The following is a 21,918-nucleotide window of genomic DNA, read 5'->3' on the forward strand; positions in this document are numbered from 1 at the left end:
TAGTCTTAATGCAAGACAGAAACTATCCTTTTTATGACAAAACCTCTGAAGTCACAAAGCATTTCTCCTGTCATATGCTTCACAAGTGAGTCCTAAGTCTGGCCCACAGTCCAACTCATGTTTTACATTTATATCATGAAACTTGTATCATATCAGTTTTACAACAGAGGGAAGGTATTAATGCCTCCCATCTGCAGATGGAACTCAGGCTCCATCCAGGAACTATCCTCCAGAGAGGTTAAATATGGTTTCCCAAGACCACAAGGCCAATAGGTGACTGAGCTCAGACTGGAACCTAGACACGGCTGACTCCACAATCTGTGCTCTTACCCTCCATCAACAGTGGTTCTTAACCAGACACATCATTTGTGAAGCCATAGCTTCCTGGGACCCCCCCCCTCCAAAGGACCTCTTAAATAATCATTTCTAGGGTGCCTGGGTGGCTCAGTTGGTTAAGCGACTGCCTTCAGCTCAGGTCATGATCCCAGGGTCCTGGGATCAAGCCCCACATCGGGCATTCTGCTAAGTAGGGAGCCTGCTTCTCCCTCTCCCTCTGCTGCTTTGCCTGCCTGTGCTCTCTCACTCTGTCAAATAAATAAATAAAATCTTTTTTAAAAAAATAATCATTTCTAGGTCTTGGTCAGTACACCTGAATGTGTTTAAGCTCCTCAGGTATTTCTGAGAGTCATCCTATATATAGAACCCCCCCCCCCGTGCCTGATCATTTTGTATTTATTATTAATATGGACAGCCAACTCCAGAGGGATGATCAGTGCCCTGGGGGCAGGGCCCCCTCCTCCAGCTCCTTTGTGACTGCCACTGTGACAACACAATGTCTGCCTACCCGAGGCAGGAGCTCAGGAGAGATCATTGGCCAGAAGGACTCGGAGCAACTGCCAACCAGAATGTCAGGTGCCAAGGAGTTCCAGGGGAGCTAAGGGGAGTTTGTGCCTGAGAGCTGGCCGACCTGGCCACTCTCTCCAGTGGGCAGGAGGGTCACTGGGCCCACTTGGTGGGCAGCCCCAGCTGCCAACTGGGGCACCTCAGCTCAGCCTAGAACAGAGGTGTCAGGAAATAACATTCTCCCCAAGCTTCCTCTCCCAGTTCTCAAACTTAGAGGCCCAGCCTAGGGCCTAGAATTCACTGAGGCTTCGTGACTGTCTAGCAGTCAGGATGGAGCACAGAAGCCGACCTCGGGGCATAGGCCTGAGCCGAATCCCTGGGGCTCAGTCCCGAACCTCTCGGATCCCACTCCCCTTCCATGTGGAACAGGAGGCCAGGGAAGGAGAAGAATGGGAACGAGAGCAACCTCGTCAGAGGACTCCTACCTACGGGCCTCCCGAAAGTGAAGAGCTGTCAGACAACGTTATGGGTAAGGACAAGCTTCCCCCCACCTCAGGAAAGGGAGATAGCGTCATATTTTCCTCCTCTGCCCACAGGAAAGAGATGTCAAGAAACAAAAACCAGAGCATAAAATGGGCAGGGCTGGGGTAAGAGAGGAGTCCGAAAGGGAGGTTTCCTATTGTCTCAAAGAGCTGTCACAAGGAGCAAGGATATAATTTGTGAAAGCAATTGGAAGCTAAGATAGGCTGTTGGGAACATTAGGTGTCATTTAGGAAATCAAGTGCTTACGATAGCAAACACACAGTGCCAGATGCCTTGGGGAAACAAAGATGAATTACACATCGATTCCAACCCCAGAGAGCTGTCTAGTAGAAGAAAAACAGGTTGGCTTCTGCAGAATTCAGAAAAATGACAGGAGTTCGGGGAAAATAGAAAGGATGGGGGTGGGGCATAAGGGCTGCCAGTGGCCGCTGTCTTTCCGGTGTGTGTGGTATCTCTCCCCCCCACTTCTCACCTGCCATCCTAGCAAATGGGCAAATGATGGGGTTAATTATCAGATGAACACCACTGTGCTGGGAGAAAGGGTTCTCCGGGAACTTATCAAGTCTTAATTTTTAAAACTTATACACACCTTGAGACAGTCTTAAGTCACGAACTGACTTTCCAGCTGGGAGAGTCCTTTCTCACTGGAAGAGAATAAATGGTCTCCAGATACTGCTTTGCAGGTTAGACCTTTCCTCAAGTTTTCCCAGGACCTAAAAGGGATGCAACGGGAGAGGAGACTCGTCGCTATTCACCCGCCCACTGCAAGGAAAAGGAGAGTAAATGTTAAAGGTATAAAATGCAAGCCGTTCTCGGGCAGGATGGTTTGTTTCAGCGTTTGGTGTGGGGGCAGGATGGCACGCGGTAGCCAGGCTTCCGTAAAGAGCTGGGCACCCAAGGGTGAGAGGATCTAAAACAGTGAAGAGTGCTGAATACCAGTCACCAGCAAGGGCCGGAGGCCATCTCCAGCGAAGCTTTGTAGAAGAGATGGGCCTGCGAGGACCCACAGCGTCAAAAACAATGCTGAGGGCGGGCGGGACACGGTGGACGCCACTAACTGGACTTCCTGGAGTTAGCAACCACATGGCAGCCATGGTCTGGCCTTAGAGCGCAGGCGCAAACACCCGCGGGGCAGGGGGAGGACCTGGGGGCCTGAAGGAAAAAAAAGCGGCGGCGGGGCGGGGCGGGGCGGGGCGGGGGTGGGTAGGGTGCCAGGGGCCTTCAGCCCTATTCCCACCAAACTCTTCCAAGGTATACAATGGGCTGGACTGGGGTTAAGGGTTGAGTTTGGAAAAACTCAAGTTTCCTATGTGCTTCAAAGAGTTGTCACAGGAGCAAGGATATAATACGCAAAAGCCACTAGAAGCTAAGACAGGCTGTTGCGAACACTGGGTGACATTTATAAAATCAACTTCTGAGTATAGCAAATGCTCAGAGTGCCAGGTGCCGTGGGGGAAAAAAGATGAATTACGCAGTGATTTCAACCCCAGGGAGCTGACAGTCTAACGGAGGAAACAGGATGAATTTTGCGGGGTTCAGAAAGAAGAGCTCACGGGAAGCTAGAAGGAATCCTGAGGAGCGTAAGGGCTGCCAAAGGCTCCCATAATGTGAAGGGGTAATTATCAGAAGATGGAGAAACGCTGTGATGGGAGAAGGTCTGGTTTTCTGGCAACTTCTCAAGTTTTAAGTCAAAAAAAAAAAAAAAAAAAAAAAAACTTTGAGACAGGCTTACGTCACCAAACCGCCTGTTTGCTCTTGGCTGCTTGAGAAGAATAAATGCCTAGACCTTTCTTCTCCCAAGTTTTCCGGGGACTTAAAAGGGCTACAGCTTGAGCAAGTAGTCCTGGCACTTTTCACACATGCCGCTTTGAGGAAAAGCCGAGAGAAGTACAAAAATTCAAGCCACTCAGAGGCAACTAGGTTAGTTTCACTTCGGGGGTGATGTGCGGTGGTGAGGCTTTGTGGAAGAGAGAGGCGTGAAAGGATACCTCAAACTACGGCGGGTGGGGGCCCTTCTGACCACTTGCTCAAAGCCACCGAGCAGCTTCCGCTCCCAGAGTTGGGCTAAACTCCGCGGCCCTGGTCCTCCCAGGGCGCAGGCGCAAAGTCCGGCTGCGGGCGAACAGGCGGGGCTGGAGCCCACGTGGCGGGGAAAGGGGGAGGAGGGTGGAGCAGGGAACAAGGCGGGGGCCGGGGCGGGGTGGGGGCGGAGCAGGTCTCGCGAGGCCGCGCCCAGGCTCACGCGGGCATCGGGCGCGCGGTTGTAGCTGCCTGACGGCGGGAGAAGTCGCGCTCGCGACAAGGGATGTGTGTTTGCAGTCGCGTGGTCATGGAGGCGCCGCTGCAGCTGCTAGCCGCGACGACTCCGGCCTGTGGCCGGAGCCGAAGGCTGCTGCTCCTGCCGCTGCTGCTCTTCTTGCTGCCCGCCGGAGCTCAGCGAGGCTGGGAGGCAGAAGAGAGGCCCCGAACCCGCGAAGAGGAGTGCCACTTCTACGCGGGTGGACAAGTGTACCCAGGGGAGGCGTCCCGGGTTTCAGTCGGCGACCACTCCCTGCACCTCAGCAAAGCCAAGAGTAGGTGGTGCCCCGCCAAGAGGGAGGATGGGGGCTGGCAGAGGGAGGCGGGAGGTGGAGAGGGCGGGAGACACGTGTACCCTGGTAGTACCTGGGGGCCTGGCTTGGGCGGCACCCTGTGGGTGGCCTTAGGCCCTTGGCCTGGCCTGCCTGGGGTGGGAGTAGGGAGATAGAGAGGGGTTCCAGCTGTGAAGAAAAGGATGGGTTCCACGAATCCGATTTTGGAAGAAGTAGTGGTTACCGCAAAACCGCAGATGAGGGTAAGAAGATGGCCCTGGCCCCGAGTTTGTAAGCATCAGGATGTTGTGCAAACTGAAACACTTCCTCAGATATCAAAAAGTACCTGCAGCACATCGCCTCTATTTTCAAGTACTATTACAGGGAAGAATACATTGAAAAGTTGAATAATGTTTCACAGAAAGTTGAATTAAACAGGAAAGTGGCTAACCAAAATGCTCCAGAGGGCAAACCTTTCATTTTTATTTCTTTTGTTGTTGCTTCTGATAAAGACTATTAGAAGCCACCTTCCCCAAAATCTGTATAGTTAATGGGTATTCTTTGTGTTTCTCAAAAATGAAGAACTTCTTACAGGGTGTATTGGCGAAGCTCCTTGTAAGAAAATGGGGGGAGGGGGAGAGGTTGGAAGTAATGCATTTGGGTTGATGATAAACCTTGTGGCAAATTTTATTCCTGCCAATTTGGCCTTTGGTTATTTGCATTTCTGTCTAGTGTACACAGCTAATGGCCACTTTCAGGAAGGACACGTCGGACTAGATACTGAAAAAGTTGTGGCCTCCTGCATCTGGATGTTAAGATTGGCCAAAAAGAAGTGGCCAGGGGCTAAAGGATTACCATTACCACTTTGCTTACTTTTAAATAATCAGCTTTTCCTATGGATCATTTGGCATTCTGTAGATACATATTTGGTTCAATTACAGCATGTTCCCTGTGTGTATTCAGTAACAAAAGTAATACTTCACAATTACGAATCCCCAGTGTTAAACAGGATGTTGTTATAACTTAGGATGGAATGGGAGTGATAAATGAGAAAAACTGTTCTGCCTCCTTACACATTGGCAGTTCTTTCCTACTGAAAGTTAACGGGAAGTTACTCTGGATTTTTGTTTTTAAAGAGCCAGTCTTGCATTTTTAAAATCATAGTATTTCCAAGTCCCGTTGCTTTTCCTTGGCTTGGGAAGATATTTTGAAATATGGCAGCCAGTTAAGTATTTACTGGCATGACATAAATATCCCATAAGAAACAAATTCCATCCAAGTCTGCTCATAGAAGCAAAAAAATAGTAATAATAGATTTCCATTTACCAGCAAACCTTTTCAAAGTTTAGATATCTGCTGCATTTCTGTGTCACATGTAGGCTTATCTAGAATTAAAGATATGAGGACTTTTATTCATAAATGGAATATTACAGAACCATTAAATTTTAAACAAATTTTAGTAACATGAATAACTGTTCATGATTTACTCTCTCCCCCCCTTTTTCAATTTTAATTCCAGTGTAGTTAACATACAGTGTTGCATTAGTTTCGGGCGTACAATACAGCGATTTAACGGTTCCATATATTACTCAGATCTCATTACTGTTCCCTTTTTAAAAATGGGTGCAACATGATCCAAATTTGTGTGTTTAAGAAAGAATGAAAGGAAAGACATCAAAATGTTAACAGTAGTTAAATTGATGGGAGGGGCAGATACGGGAAGAAGGGATTTAAAAATTCTTCTTTATTGCTCTGCATTTGCCAGAATCTTTGTTAACTCTGCTATTTATATTTGGAACAGTTGTTATTTTTTAACAGATGCAAGGGGTTGCTTTGGGAATTCCATTTATAGATCTTAATAAAGTAATTGCAGTCTTTTTACCTTATAATTGATGAGGTTTTTTTCTAAAGACGCCATCAAAAAACTATTAGAACACTGCAGTTCTTAAGTCAAAAACCCCAAATTTCCAAAATCACAATTTTCAGAAAAAAATTATTTTTCAGAGTTGGTTTTTCCTATATGCTAAAGTCACTAAGGAGTGCCATTTTAACAGATCATTACAATTATAACCTCACACTCGAGTAGCATTTTCAGTAATGTATATAAAGCATATATAGTTCAGTTCCCCTCTGTCCAATTCTCCCTCATGGCCTTTACCTAATTAGATCAGAATATTTATAAGAGGCAGGCTGCTGGCTCAAGATACATAATCATGTGTTATATATTAGCTTCACAGAAAAATTCATCTTAACTTTGTCTTTATTCTCACAGTGGTCAAAAATGCTAGCTGTTGTAAACCTTACTTTCTAGGAACCTTAAATTTGGAATTGGGTGTTGGCTTCAATATATGTAGACTCTAAAAGTTAAGTGCTATGTGATCGTGTTAACAGAAGATCAAGCTACATTATAATGAAAGCATGTTGGCTAGAATTACAGCATGCCCATACAAGAGAGCAGCATGAACCATTCAGTTTCCATCAGGTCACTTGAAACCTGTTCAAGGGGGTCTCCTCTTTCAGAGCCCTCGGGAAAATAATCCCATGGTCTGGGATTTTAAACTTCTCACTTGACATTTGCAGATTTCCTACTCCTTGAGCAGGTCTTCTGTGTGAATGTGAGAAACTGGACAAACATTTATATGAGTACATCTAAAAGACTGTCATTAGAAAGAGGAAAATCTTAATTATTTGAACTGTAGGAAATTCATTAACTTGGAGTGGCTATAGTGAAGTATCCAGTAGGATTTAGTGCAGAGATGGAATGTAGAGGGGTCTGTGAGCATGCATAGAAAAACGAAATCTTTATTTTCACTAATCTACAACTGAAATTTAGAATTTCCTTCCATTATGAACATCAGCAACAAATCACACTAGCTTCAGCAGTACTTGCTTATACATATTGCCAAGAGAATCACAGATATTTTTATGTCACACATAAACAAAATTTACACTCATCACTGTCATGGACAGCTACTAGACCACTGCTAGATCTTGCAGTTTTAAAGATTTTATTTATTTATTTGAGAAAGATGGAGAGAGCACGCATGTGCTCACCTGCTTGCCTGGAGGGTCAGAGGAAGAGGGACAAGCAGACTGCACTCAGGACGAAGCATGAGAGAAGTGAGTGAGGCTCCACCCAGGGCTCCGTCTCACGCCCTCAAGCCCAGAGATCATGACCTCAGCCAAAATGAACAGCTGCTCAACTTAGCAACCCAGGCACTTCATAGATCCTGAAGTCTGAAAGTGTTAATAAAAGGGCAAATGTATTACTATCATCACCAGTTTTTTTTCTATTACTTTGATAATTACAGTTCAATATACTTGGCTTCCTTTGTAATTCTATATATTTTGTTTTATGCATTCAGTAACACTATCCATAGAAAAATTCCATAAGCTTCACCAGATTGCTGAAGAGATCCAAAGGTTTAGAATCCTTAATTTTTAGTGATTTCCCAAAGATGTCTTTCTGTCATCCCACCAATTTTCTCAGTGTTGTAGAACATCATATATTTCTCTTTCTTAGTTTCCAAGCCAGCACCTTATTGGGAAGGAACAGCTGTGATAAATGGAGAATTCAAGGAGCTCAAGTTGACTGATTATCGTGGGAAATACCTGGTTTTTTTCTTCTACCCACTTGATTTGTGAGTAATACATGTACAGGTCCTAAAACGTCAGCAGTCATTTTCAATCATTATTCAAGAACATCAAGTACAAATTATTTTATTTAGTTCTTGGTTCCTAAAAGTCAAGCTGATACGAATTTTTTCAAGAAGGTAGTATCTACCATATATCTCAGAACCAAAACCCATTGTCCCCAATACCTTATACTTAAATCTACATAATTGTTTTGTAATGTCATCATCAAAGAAAGGAAGGCTACAATTATATTAAGCTATACCTGCTAAGGCAAGAAAGTGGATATTTTATAAAGCATTTAATAGCAAGACTTATGCCACAAATCTATTTCTCTCTCAACTAGAAAATTAACTCTTTACACTTTTATTCTTCACTGCATCTATTGCTTTTCTGTGGTTTGAACATTTTCCTGAAAATACTGCATATGCCTAAGAAATAATGCCTATTTATATAAGTTATGCTTGGGGGGAATTTTCTCTTTAACTCTGATAGCACCTCAGATAAAAAGTTGACTCAAATAAATACTCTTGCAGCTTTAGTTTTATCGAGGATATAGTTTTATCTGGAGTGTTCTTCAAATTCCATGGAGGTGAAAAGATAACAAAAAGAGACTTATCCTGACTTTTATCTTTCTTCTATTTGAATATAATTTTTGGCTATAAAAAAGAGAACTTTCTTCTATTTTGCCACTGTATATTAAGGTCTTTTTTCCATTAGGACTGTCCTAGAACTGTGTAAATAAAACCTTAAACTTACAGAAGAGTATACTTAAGCTCATCTCTATAGATTGTCTCTGGGCCAGAGGTGAGCAAACTTCTTCTATACAGGGCCACATAGTAAATATTTTTTTTTGCCTTGTGATCTCTGTTGCAACTATTCAGCTTTGCCACTGTAGCACAAAAACAGCCAGAGACTATACACAAATGAATGAGTATTGTTTTCTATTGAAAGTTTATTTACAAAAAATAAGATAGGCTGGATTTGGCCTGTGGACTGAAGTTTGTTGACCCCTTCTCTAATCCAAATAGGAAAAATTCTCAGAAAATTAAGTTCATTGAGAGTAAACCAAGTGATAAATGTGGATAATACATAATCTTTTAAATTAGCAAGAATTCCTTCTTTCTAATCCACTTGTACTGTGGCCTGACAAGCTGAAATGTATAACTTATTTTCTAATAGAAACAAGAAGTGCAAATTTTAATATGAAAAAATGATAGGCCTTCTAAATTCATGTTGTTATAAAATCAAAACTTTAACATCTTTTAAATATACAGGACGCTAAACATGAGTTTTGAGATTGGTCTAATATAGCAGACAAATATCCTGTTTCTCCCACTATTACATTAAACTCCATAGTGAATAAGAGATATCTAAAGAATGATGTCACCAATGGCCTCCAGGGGCAAGAAGCTAAGATCACTTCTTTCTGTTTCTCTGAGATGCCAGATTGGGCCTGGTTAGAAAGGAAGAGTTCTGAGGCATTTGTCACTGTCTGCATGCGTGAAAGTCAAAAATGTAACCCTTTAGTTTTCTTTTTTTTTTAACAGATTTTATTTATTTGACAGACAGAGATTACAAGTAGACAGAGAGGCAGGCACAGAGAGAGGAGGAAGCCGACTCCCTGCAGAGCAGAGAGCCCGATTTGGGGTTCGATCCCAGGACCCTGGGATCATGACCTAAGCCGAAGACAGAGGCTTTAACCCACTGAGCCACCCAGGCGCCCACCCTTTAGTGTTCTACTAGAACTTTTTTTCTGTCTTCACTAAGAAGTTGGATAAATATGTCTCTAACTAGCATTTGTTGGAATAATAGAAGGCATGCAGGGGCCAACCATTCCTACCTTTGGAAAAATACTGAAAATACATATTGTAGCCCAGGTTTCCAGGGATATAATCTAAGATTAGAACTGTCTGCGTGCATGTGGCAGTCCTACATTTGAACAACTGAAACCTTCAAAAAGCCTGTATTGGGCTGCAATAGGAATTTTTCCCCTAAGTCTGTGTTCTTCTGACTTTCTTGACCATGACCCGTACACAGTACAAAACCATTTTTTATTGCCACTCAATACACTTACATATACATACAGGATATCATTCAGTCTGTAAGCACCGTACAGCCATGATCATTAAAATCCTGAAACACTTCCATACCAAATAGTAAATAGCCAATTTCCCAACCTCCTCCCCAAGTTGCCCCTCCCACCTGGTCCTTTTCAGAAACCTCCAGAGGTAAAGCCAACTTTGAGTTAAGGTTGTTCAATATTTTTGGTATCACTCCTGAACACAAACACACATAGATATGCATGTGTATGTACACATATGTTTCATGTCTTAACCTTCCTGTATATAAAGTATTCTTGTATTTTTTACTCCACTTGTTTAAAACGTTCATTAGAATTCCATAAAGTGGCTTAAGGAGTCCCTATGATGGTTCAGAAAATACCACCCTAAGGTAATATTCTCTAAACATGCCCTTCTGACAACAGGACTGGGAGACAAGGTAGAAGAGGACCTTATCAAGAAAGGGAAGGGGGATGGAAGAGCATTTTCTCATCTCTGAAATAAAGATCAGTGCATCTAGCTCATAGGGGTGGTATAGGAATATAAAAAAGGAGTGGTATGATGGAAAATTTGTGTAGATCCTTTGGAAGCTGTAAAGCACCATATAAATAGAAAGCATTGTTATATAACAGAGAAGGGAACATTGGTTGACCACAGATCCATTAAGTTATAAAAATAAACATTTATTGAGATGTAATTTTGAACTCTAATATACATTTTTAATTAAATGATATTTGATCAAATCGTCTAGACAGCTACATCGTGACAATGCTCATATATATAATTGTTCTTAATATGCATTTTTATATATGCATATTATATAGGTGTTATAAAGTTGTTTGTAAAAACTAAGTCATTTGAAACTTCAAGTATATGCATATTTTGAGAATACTAAAAATTTTTTTTAACTTTCAGCACTTTCGTGTGTCCAACTGAAATCATCGCCTTTGGTGACAGGATTGAAGAATTCAGATCTATAAATGCTGAAGTGGTAGCATGCTCTGTGGATTCACAGTTTACCCACTTGGCCTGGTCTGTATCTTTACACTTGAGCATTTGTAGGAAAAAGAATGGATTCACTTTTCGATTATAAGCAAACAACTCTCATTGTGATAGGATTATAGGGGTTTTTTTTAGTTTTATTTTAAGTAGGCTTCACACCCAATGTGGGGCTTAAACTCTTGACCCTGAGATTAAGACTTGAGGGCTTTACCAACTGAGCCAGTCTGGTGCTTTAGAATGTAGTTATCAGACAGTTGGGAATAGATATATCTGAGAGCTACCAGTTCAATGAAGTTATGGCAAAAATGCTTAAGGATTTTTATAGGACATTTCTAAATTGGGAAAAAAGCTCACTGCAAAAGACATAATATCCATAACAAACACCACTGAGTTGTATGATTACTTCATCATGATAAATTGGGTAGCCTTAATCTGAAGGGAAAAAATTCTTTAAAATTCCATTTCTCTGTTACATAGTTGTCTAGTATTAAGTCAAACTCAAAATAGCTTTTATAAATATTTTTCAAGACACATTGATTTTCTTAATTTCTGAATGTTTTTTAAACTCATTAAACATGAAAAGATGTTTCACCTGATTAATTGCCAAGAACTACAAATTAAAATGACAAGAGACGCCATCTTTTCCCTGTCTGATTGGCAAAGATTTAAAATATTGAAAAATTTCATCCAGTGATGACAAAGGTCTGAAGAAATGGTCTTCTCACACATACAGTTGGTTAAGCATTTCTGAAGAGCAGTTAGGCAGTATGTTTCAAAATCTGAAATGTGTGTGTTGATGTGAATTTTTCATGTCCACAATTCTGTGCATAAGATTTTATGCACAATAAAGATGGTTTAGAATTATCTTAGTTTTAAAAGTTAATATTCATTTCATTAAAATAACAAATTCAAAACTACTTTATGCATTTACAATTATATATAGATATGTATATATATATATAACAACAATTTTAACTGGCAAGGATCTACAATTTAATTTATGTTCTCTTAAGTAATTAATTTTCTCAAGTATTTTTAAATTCAGTTATATATTTATTTGATTTCCTTTAACTATCTCAATTTTCAGATAAAACTTCCAATAACTTAAGTAATTCTTGCAAATCTAATAGACAAATATGGCATGACTTAAGTCCTTTAAAAATGTTTCCTTACTATTTTGGGGCGCCTGGGTGGCTCAGTGGGTTAAGCCGCTGCCTTCGGCTCAGGTCGTGATCTCGGGGTCCTGGGATCGAGTCCCACATCGGGCTCTCTGCTCAGCAGGGGGCCTGCTTCCCTCTCTCTCTCTCTCTCTGCCTGCCTCTCTGTCTACTTGTGATCTCTCTCTGTCAAATAAATAAATAAAATCTTTAAAAAAATTAAAAAAAATAAATAAAAATGTTTCCTTACTATTTATAAACTGAATAAAAGTTCACATTATACATTTTAAATAAGAATCACAAAGTGAAAACAATGAGTTTAATTTGCTTCGTCACTTCTATAAGTAATTCTAAATTTTTGTAGGATTACAACATAAATCCACTAGGGAAAAAGTTATATCCTCCCAAATAATTTGGGATTGGCTTCTCAAGGAGTTTGGGGAGATACATTCTGAGCTGGATAGGTGACATATCAACCAGAGATTTCTATTTGGATATCAGAACTGGGGCTGCAGACATCTGGAACAGTATTTCCTTGTTTGCTAGCTGCTCTGTCAGTACCCTCCCACTGGGACACCCACATTCCCTGGTTTCAAGTAAAAGAATGCTTCAATCTGAAGACCCATGTGTCTGAGATTATACCTAACTTCCTTCCCTGCTTCAAGTGGACCTTGCATTCTTTTGTCTCAGAATATTAAAGTATCATCCCATTGTATTCTATCTCTCAAGCTTTGTCTTGTGACCACAACTCTAAGGTTATGGTTATGACAGTGCATATCCTTTGATCCATCAGTTCCTCTTCTAGGAATTAATCAAATAAGTATGCAAAGTTGAGAATACATCAATGTTTCCAGTGGTGTTGATAAAAGCAAAAGAAAAATGGAAATAGTTTAAATGTCTAGCAACAGAGGTTCGTAAAATACAGCATGTAAATACTTTAAAAATGTGATAACTATCTCCATATTTATTTAAAGGAAATGAATATACAAAGTCTGGAGTAAAGGGGAAAAATAAAATATGTATTTGCCTGTTTTTTGTTAGAGAAAGAATGTGTGTGTTTTGTGTTCATTCATATGTGTGTGATGGAGACTAATAGTGCTGTTTGGATCCATACATTTACTTCTTTCTGAGTGGTAATGTTTTGTTTGTTACAGGATTAATACCCCTCGCAGACAAGGAGGACTCGGGCCAATAAGGATTCCGCTTCTTTCAGATCTGACCCATCAAATCTCAAAGGACTATGGCGTTTATCTGGAGGACTCAGGCCATACTCTTAGGTATCTTCCACTGGTGTTATATTATGACAAATCCAAATATATTTGTAATCCTCCCTGAAATGGAGTTAAAAGATACGAGGTTTGATCAAGAAGAATTATTTGCTCTATTTGCAAAAATGTAGATACTGTTTAAAATAATTGGTGAGTGCCCTACTAAAATTAAGTGAGTATTGTAATCTGTTAAAGCTGGAAGATTATTTAGAGGTCTTTGACCAACCCTGTCATTTTACAGATAAACAGATTCATAGAATTCCATGAATTTAGCCAAAGTTATATAATCAGTTAATGGCAGAGCCCATACTTGAACCCAGTACCCAAACTCCTTGCTTGTTTCTTTTTCCTCTTTTCTAAAATGACTCCAGTAATGGTTTTTCTAAATACAGATATCCTAGTATTTAGCAAACTTGTGCCTTGGGGATTGGGACAAATTAAGGAAGTGCCATTAGAAGTCTTTGATAAAAGGAAAACTTTAACTTAAAAGAATTGTAATTTTGTTATAATTGTCAATTTGCTTTACAGTGCTAATTGTTTCTTCCTTAGAATGTTTTATATGAAGGTGCCAGTATTTTATAATCCTATGTTTTTTAATAACCGCTTTATTGAGATATAATTCACATACAACTTACCATTTAAACCATACAATTCAGTGGGTTCTAGTATAGCCTAAGAATTGTGCAACCATCACCACAATCAATTTTAGAATATTTTCATTACTCTAAAAAGAAACCCCATACCCATTAGCAATTACTCTTCCTTTCCTACAATCGCCATACTCTTGCCCTGGGCAACCACTTATCTACTTCATGTCTCTCTGGTTGCCTATTCTGGACATTTCATTTAAATGGAATCCTACAATATATGCTTTTTTATGATGAACCTTTTCACTTAGCATAATGTTTTCAAGGTTCATTCATATTGTATCAGGTGTCACTACCAATAGTTTCTTTTTTTTGTGCTTGCTAACTCTTTAATGTTTTATCCTTTCATAGAGTTTATGACTAAGTTAATTCCCAAAGAGTAAATATGCCACTATAAAGACTAAAGCTATTTTACAATTTGGAATTATTTCAGCATTAACCAAGTAAAACCAAGTAACCCCGAGGTCATGACCTGAGCTGAAATCAAAGGTCAGCTGCTTAACCAACTGAGCCACCCAGGCACCCAAGGCATATTTGTTTTTGTTTGGTATGTGATGGTACGATGTGTGTTACCAAAGTAAGTTCAAATTGTCACAACAGACTCACTTACTTGAGAACAGACTTCATCACCATTAACAACCATTTTCTACTGTAAAAGTAGCTACATGAAAGAACACCCATAGGAATAATAGTTAACAGTTTTACCTGAGTTGGGCCAAGTTGACCTAGTCCAAGGAGAGTGAGTGCTAGTTAGTTCAGACATCATGGTGCTCATTAAAAAAATATATTGTAAGATAAGCAGGAACATTTTAGTAATGTTTAATATGACTATAAAACAAAATTTCATGTAACAGATAAGTAATTCCATGTATTTCTATTAAAAATAGATCTCATTATTATGTATAATACTTGTACTCAAGCAATTAGCCCTAGTCCCTGAAATCTCTTTCTAAACCAAGTATTGGGTTGAAATCCATATTCACTGAAATAAAGATGGTAAAGTCCTTAGGAAATTTTCATTTTTCTCTGGTCTGTTTTAACTCTTGCAATGCCATTCCATCTCAATAGCAGGTCTTTTAGATTAAACTATTCCATTATTCCCTAGGCCAAAGAAGTGAATCACACATACACAGATTTAGAGGGAAAGGTAACTTTGCTTGTATTGAGAATTTTGTCTTTTCCACCTCTGGAAAAGGAAACAGAAAGAGTTCTAAACAGCCAGTGATAAGACAGATCACTCCTTCACCCAGAGGAAGATTTTGCTATGTAGTAGATTCATAATTTCATTAACAGTGCAGTAAAATCCCAAACCCAGTGCTCATAAAGATTTAAATAGAAATATAGCAGTACATTGCTTAGACAAAAACAAATGTTTAAAGCTACCATTTGACAATGATATTCCCAAATTATGCAGTGGATAAGCGTGGGTATGGGGAGGGGGTGTGTTTGCATATGTGTGTACACCAGTCAAGCAGGTAGGTAGTGTGTTGTTCGTTCTGTAGAACATCCTTCTGTGTGGACGGCACAGGGATCAGGTTAACTAATGTTTGTCTTAATTGAGATGAAATGACTTCACCTTTACCACTCTTGTGTTTTACAGGGGTCTCTTCATTATTGATGACAAAGGAATCCTAAGGCAGATTACTCTGAATGACCTTCCTGTCGGTAGATCAGTGGATGAGACACTGCGTTTGGTTCAAGCATTCCAGTATACTGACAAACATGGAGAAGGTACCCTTTCCTTCTAAGCATCTTATCCTTTTGATTTTTTTCATTCGAGAGATGATTGCATGATTAATTTGGGTTCTTAGTCAAAAAGTAATTTGGGTGGTTCCAAAGTCCTCTAATTATTTTCAGATTATTACCTGATCTTCTTAGCAGATCCAATTATTACTTAAAGTGCTTTTAACAAAGTATCATTAATATATTCTACTTACAGAATAAGATGCAAAAATAGTCATTTGCGCAGTCCACAGAGAAAAGTTTCTGCTAGTTTTTCTCTAGTTTTTCAAATTATGTTTCTGAAAACTTAAAATGTGCCAGTCTGGCAATATTTAGTCATGCAGGTTTTATTTGCATGTGTACATTATTTGACTTAGCTTTTTTCCTCAAAGCTGTTCCTTATCACACTAGTAATCTATCAGTTCATCCTTTCACTCCAACATTTTTCAGTAGCTAAATGGAAAAGGTCAGATTTTGCTAAAACAGAACATATATATTCCTTTCAAAAGTATAACTCAGTGCCTGAGTAAGAGTTCATTCTAAATAAAGGGGAAATGCCACTCTCCTAGCAATTTTCAACTCTTATTTGACAGCAAACTGTGGCATCAGTACACAGTACTGTAGAAAACAGAAGATAAGCTTATACTGGAAGTTTACATAAACTCAGAGAAGTTTTTGCCATGCCCTGACCTGTCAATTCACCAGATTCCCAAACCTTCCAACTTTATTAGGCGGACACTCAACTTGGTTTCTTCTATTGTAAATGTAACTAAATGTAATTGGCAACCAAAGACATAGGTTAGCTGCCTGCTGATGAACTCCATGACTGGAATTCTTGGTGCAAGCAGGCAAATGAACAGTAGTCAAGTGTTCAGTGGCCTAGAAATGTTCTCATTGTTATAGGCTCTTTTCAGTTTCATTTTGGAAAAAGAAAAACCAAGAGTTGCTGAAGAGAACTGAAATCTGTTTTTAAACTGTCTTTTTGCCAATTTTGTTCCTTTCAGTCTGTCCTGCTGGTTGGAAACCTGGTAGTGAAACAGTAAGTCAAACTGATTTTTCTGTCAACGGGATAACTGGGGCCAAAAAATGCCAACCTTAGAATAATCTTTCTTTGTAACAGAAACTTGATTTTATAAAGGAAGTGAACATTACTACAGAAATCATAAGAGTACAGGCATTCTTTGCACCGTAGAGAGGGTAGCTGAAACTGGAGAAAGCAGAATATGAGACTTAATGCTGTGAATTTTAAAACCAAGTATTAAGAGAAAGATACCATCAAAAAAAAAAAAAAAAAACCAGAGGAACAGTGGAGACCTGATAGAATTAAGTCAGAGGTCTTAGGGATCATGTATGGAATTCCTTCCTATATTGTGGGCCAAAAAAACCTCACAAGCAAAATCTTTCTGTATGTAGTAAACTTTTGAGAAAATCTGGCTTAATTAATATTGAGGCTAATGATTCTCTCCTTATCGTTTGAAGGAAGATTGAAACAGGTATATCCTTTCATTTAGGGAAGCTGTATAATTTATAGCCAATCCCTGAAGTAGTCTCTGGCCAAAATACAATTCAGAAACTTGCTTGAACATTTTTTAAATAACGTGTTTATCTTCTAAAAATCAACAGTTCTATACAAACTGTAGTTAGGAAATTGATAAATATTGGAGCATTGGAGGAAGAAATCATTATCTTACGATAAAAGAAAAATACAGATTCCAAAGACTTTATTCTTTAGCAAATCAACAAAAAATACCATTAATCATAGACAATGAGAGGTAGAAATTCACTCTGTAACCTAACTCAGATTGGGGATTGGGTAAAGTAACATTTCACTGATTCTGAACCAGTTTTTGAAGAGTTTGCAAAACAGCTTTGCCTTTGTGGGTCAGAGTTAAGGTTACAGTACAAATTTATTTACTTCTACATAGATCTGATAGATCTCAAAGATAGATATGAAGGTAGACATTAAAGGTGCTTTAAGCACTAAATACTTTAAATTTACACATGAATCATTAGTTTAGCCTACAGCTATTGACTGTGAGGCTTACAGATAGAAATAAGAATCAGAAGCTGCAGGCATCGCATGAGAAGCCTTAGAAGGCATTTCTGAATGGGTCTTCAAAGTCGGGAGATGTTCCCCCAGAGCTGTAGCAAAACCAACAAGGAGTGATGAATAACCTCACATCAGTCACATGCTTGTACTGAAAGAAGAGCCAGAGCTTCCAAGAGGTACAAAGTGACTACAAAGGTATTAGAGGATGAATGTTTTACATTTGAGAAAACATATTGACTATCCATTTGATTAACTTTTAGAGGGGCCACAAACCCCTTTGAAAATCTGATAAAAAACAAAAAACCATGAATTCTCCCACCAGAAAAACTCACATATGTAATCACATACTGTGTTTGGGCATTCCTTTTGTTGTCAGCTTTACTGAGGTATAAATAGATAAACAGAATTAAAGATACTTAAACTAAACAGCGTGATGATTTGATCTATTGTGAAATGATTACCACAGTCAGATTAATTAACAAATCCATCACCTCACACGGTTACATTCTTTCTTGTGTGGTGAGAACACTTAAGATCTACTCTTTTAGCAAATTTCAAGTACACAAAACCATATTATTAACTGTAGTCACTGTGCTGTACATGATATGCTCAGAACTTCCTCATCTTAAAACTGAAGGCTTGTACCCTTCGACTAGCATCTCCCCATTTCCCCCACCCCCAGCCCACAATTCTACTGTTGCTGTGGGCATACTTTCAACAAACATTTCTTGACCACCTGCTGTATGGCAACTATTCAAACTCTTACGATGGGAAGATGGTATTTATTAGTGAATACCACAGCCAAGGTCCCTACCATCAGAGTTACATTCTAATTCTAATTTTAGATTGTGGCAAATGGTTTTAGAAACAGGTTGATGAGAATTGGTGGGATAGTGCCTGGGGTGAAGGATTAAGTGGTCAGGAAAGACTTTTAAAATGACATTTAAGGTGAAACATGAATGAAGAGAGGAAATAAGTCAAGCATAGAGCAGTGCAGAAAGAAAAGCAAGGGCAAGGTCCTAAGGCCAGGAACCAACTTAGCATGTTCAAGAAACATCAAGAGGGCCCATGTGGCAGGAATAGAGCGAGCTATGAGGAAGAGAATAGGGACACCAGTGTCATGTGGCATGGAGAATGGGAATACAAGTGAAGTAACGGAAATGCGAAGTCTTTGATGACTATGGTGAGGGCAGCAGCTAGTTTGGAGGAGTTTGAAAATAGATCTGCCTCACTTCTCCTGTATATTGCACAGGCCTCCTGATTTGTTGCCCTGACCTCAGCTTTTCTCCTCTCTACCGCATGTCACTCTCCAAGCCAGGATCTTTTTAGCAGCCCTCCAGTACTCACATGACAAAATCCAGATACCTGGCACAGCTTTCAAGCCTTTGCACTGTTTGTATCTACCAATCTCTCCCAGGTCATCTTCCCTACAATTTACACATGTACACACACTGTGTTCCCTCCAAATCTCTTGACTCACTTCTCCCCAAAATAAGTCCTGCTTTTTCACAGATTTGTGCCTTTACTTGGGTTTTTAGCGTGGAATATCTTCCCCTTTCTCTAAATTCTACTCATCTTTCAAGACTAACTTAAATGTCACCTCCACTCTGAGGCCTTCCTTGATGCCATCTCAGCCTCCATTTAGGCACAGACTGTGTCATACATGATCATATTGTGCATTGCGTCAAAAACTTGTGTACACACAAGTCTTCCCCACATGGTTGGATGAGTCTCAAAGACAGGGACTTGAATGTGGTTATTCTTGTACCCCCCACTGCCCAGCACACTATTGGCACACAGTGCCGTATTAGTCCATAGTATTTACAAATTGAATTTCAGTGCAGAGAGATTATAAACTGACAAAGACAGAATACTCCTTGAAGTGACCCCTGCAAAATTATGTAATATTATATGCTGAAGACAAATTCTGAAGAAAATGCATAGAGAACTATCATAAACAATACTGTTTATGTATAGGGCAGATGTACTTTACCTAGAACTATCAAATAATGTAGTTAATGTGAGCTCAAATCATATTGGAGATTTTTAAAAAATATAATAGGGTTCTAAGGCTGTGATCCTGTTAAGGAAGGAGCATTTTTTTTCCCAGAGTGTTGATGCACTAAATAGTGATTGAACGTACTACTCCATATATGTTAGTATTTTTTTACTTTGTAGTTTGAGATGAAAAGGTTGCATTCTGGACCTCAAAGAAATCCATTTACTGGATAAAGAAGATATAGTATATATACAGTGGACTACTACTCAGCCATAAAAAGAATTAAATCTTACCATCTGCAGCAACATGGATAGACCCAGAGGGTATCATCCTAAGTGAGATAAGTCAGAGAAAGACAAATACTCTATGATTTCACTTATATATGTATCCTAAAAAAAAAGACAAAACAGAAATAGACTCATAGATACAGAGAGGTATAAATAGATAAACAATATTGCCAAATACTGTTTGCCAAAGGGGATGGGACCAGGGGGATAGACAAAATACATGAAGACATTTAAGAGGTACAGTCTTCCAGTTATAAAACGAGTAAGTCATGGGGATCAAAAGTACAGCGCAGGGAATATAGTCGATCATATTGTATGGTGACAGATGGTGACTGGACTTATTGTGGTGACATTTCATAATGTATATAAATACTGAATCACTATGATATACACCTGAAACTAACACAATATTGTAAGTCAGTTATTTTTAAATAAATAAAAATCGATTTGAACACACTGCTGCCTTTCAGGTTATTGTGGCATACCAACATTTCATCAGCAGATAACTTTAAAAATACATTAACATCTGTAGCCATGCTCTCTTAATGTGTTTGACTTAATTAGATCAAACCTGAAGATGTCATGAAAGCCTGGTGGCCAAGAGAAGAGCTGTAAGTAAATTTGGGGATGCTTGAATACAGATGTTAATTTATTAACAAAATTTGCCTTTGGGATAGGTGAGATTAGTAGGTAGGACAAATCCAGTTTTTCCTGTATATATGATGTAATTTGGCACACAAAAATCATCTTACTTAGTCAAGAGATGGGCAACCAATATCAGACTACTACCGATGTACTTTGGCTTATAAATAATTTGCAAACATCAATTTGAAGAGATATGTGCACCCCTGTGTTCCGTGCAGCATTACTTACAACAGCCAAGATATGAAAGCAACCCAGGTGTCCACCAAGAGATGAACGGGTAAAGAAAATGTGGTGTATAAACATGATGGAATATTACTCGGCCATAAAAATGAATGAACTCTTTTCATTTGCAACAACATGGATGGTCCTAGTGGGTACCATGCTAAGTGAAATAAGTCAGAGAAGGACAAATACTATATGATTTCACTTATATGTGGTCTCTAAAAAACAAAACAAATGAACTAACAAAATCAGACAATATTAAATATAAGCACTGGTGGTCGCCAGAGGGGAGGCGGGTTGAGAAAGCACAAAATAGATGAAGGGGATTAAGAGGTACAAACTTCCAGTTATAAATCAATCACAGAGATGGAAAGCATAGCATAAGGAATATAGTCAATATTGTAATAACTTTGAGGACAGTTGAGAACTAGACCTATTATGGGGATCATAATGTATAAAAATATTGTATCACTATGATATATACCTGAAACTATAAAGATATTATATGTCAATTTTACTTTCAAAAAAATTAACAATTTTTAAAAATGAATAATTTGCTTTTTTTTAACAGATAATTCCAGATCCAGCTGGGAAACTGAAGTATTTCGATAAACTCAACTGAAAAATACTTCCTCAGGTTTCAATGCTTGAAAGTCCTCAATAAAGTTCACCGTTTTAGTACCATACTGTGTTACAATAGTAACTTCTTTTTTTCTTTTTTTTATAATAGTAATTTCTCAAAGAATATTAAAGAATAAAGAATGTTCTTAAAGAATGTAAAACTCCCTAAGGTATTTAGTGTTCAAGTTAAACACCAATGCCAAAAGATAGGCAGTTTCTCTCTTCCCCAAGTAAGAAACGTCAGATTGAATCAAACTAGTAACAAGAGTAACCAATATTTATGTAATACATCTCAGGTGCCAAACATTGTGTCAGGTGATTAGCTGCATTATTAGATTTAATGCTCAAAGCAACTCTTGGAGTTCTTTATTTTTTAAAAAAAGATTTATCTAATTATTAGAGAGCATGGAGTTGGGGGAGTTGGAGTTGAGGGGTGGGTAGTCTCAAGCAGGCTCCATGCTGAGCATGGAGTCTGATGTAGGGCTCCATCCCATGACCCCAAGATCATGACCAGACTCGAAACCAAGAGACATTTTGCCAACTGAGCCACCCAGGATCCCCAGGCTATATCTTCTTGATTAATAATTTCCATTCCATTCCATTAATAATGTTATAGTCTCCAGTTCAATTTAGGTATGTTACGCTC

At 39.1% G+C, this 21,918-nt stretch overlaps 1 protein-coding gene across 3 annotated transcripts; it reads left to right on the forward strand.

Annotated features, from left to right (window-relative positions):
* Window positions 1-893: 893 nt before the first annotated feature.
* PRDX4 (peroxiredoxin 4) lies at window positions 894-21,337 on the forward strand. 3 transcript variants are annotated; one of them, XM_032842298.1, is made up of 8 exons: window positions 3,617-3,959; window positions 7,480-7,597; window positions 10,568-10,684; window positions 12,966-13,088; window positions 15,327-15,457; window positions 16,453-16,487; window positions 20,349-20,395; window positions 21,223-21,337. In XM_032842298.1, the coding sequence occupies exons 1-8, from the start codon at window positions 3,692-3,694 to the stop codon at window positions 21,224-21,226; spliced, it is 843 nt and encodes a 280-aa protein (XP_032698189.1). In that variant the 5' UTR covers window positions 3,617-3,691; the 3' UTR covers window positions 21,227-21,337. The 3 variants fall into 3 exon arrangements, with proteins under 3 accessions (XP_032698190.1, XP_032698189.1, XP_032698187.1); XM_032842299.1 differs by lacking the exons at window positions 3,617-3,959; window positions 20,349-20,395 and adding an exon at window positions 894-1,372; XM_032842296.1 differs by lacking the exon at window positions 20,349-20,395 and having other exon boundaries at window positions 3,619-3,959.
* Window positions 21,338-21,918: the final 581 nt, after the last annotated feature.

The sequence above is a fragment of the Lontra canadensis genome, unplaced genomic scaffold (genome assembly GCF_010015895.1).
Source record: "Lontra canadensis isolate GAN:19392208 unplaced genomic scaffold, GSC_riverotter_1.0 scaffold127, whole genome shotgun sequence".
Classification (NCBI taxonomy): Eukaryota; Metazoa; Chordata; class Mammalia; order Carnivora; family Mustelidae; genus Lontra; species Lontra canadensis.

Excerpts from the sequence above, each read along its gene's own strand:
- PRDX4 (XM_032842298.1), top strand. The coding sequence starts at position 3,692 with ATGTGTGTTTGCAGTCGCGTGGTCATGGAGGCGCCGCTGCAGCTGCTA. Across the intron at positions 3,960-7,479 it reads GCACCTCAGCAAAGCCAAGA|TTTCCAAGCCAGCACCTTAT; the intron begins GTAGGTGGTGCC and ends TCTCTTTCTTAG. Across the intron at positions 15,458-16,452 it reads TACTGACAAACATGGAGAAG|TCTGTCCTGCTGGTTGGAAA; the intron begins GTACCCTTTCCT and ends TGTTCCTTTCAG.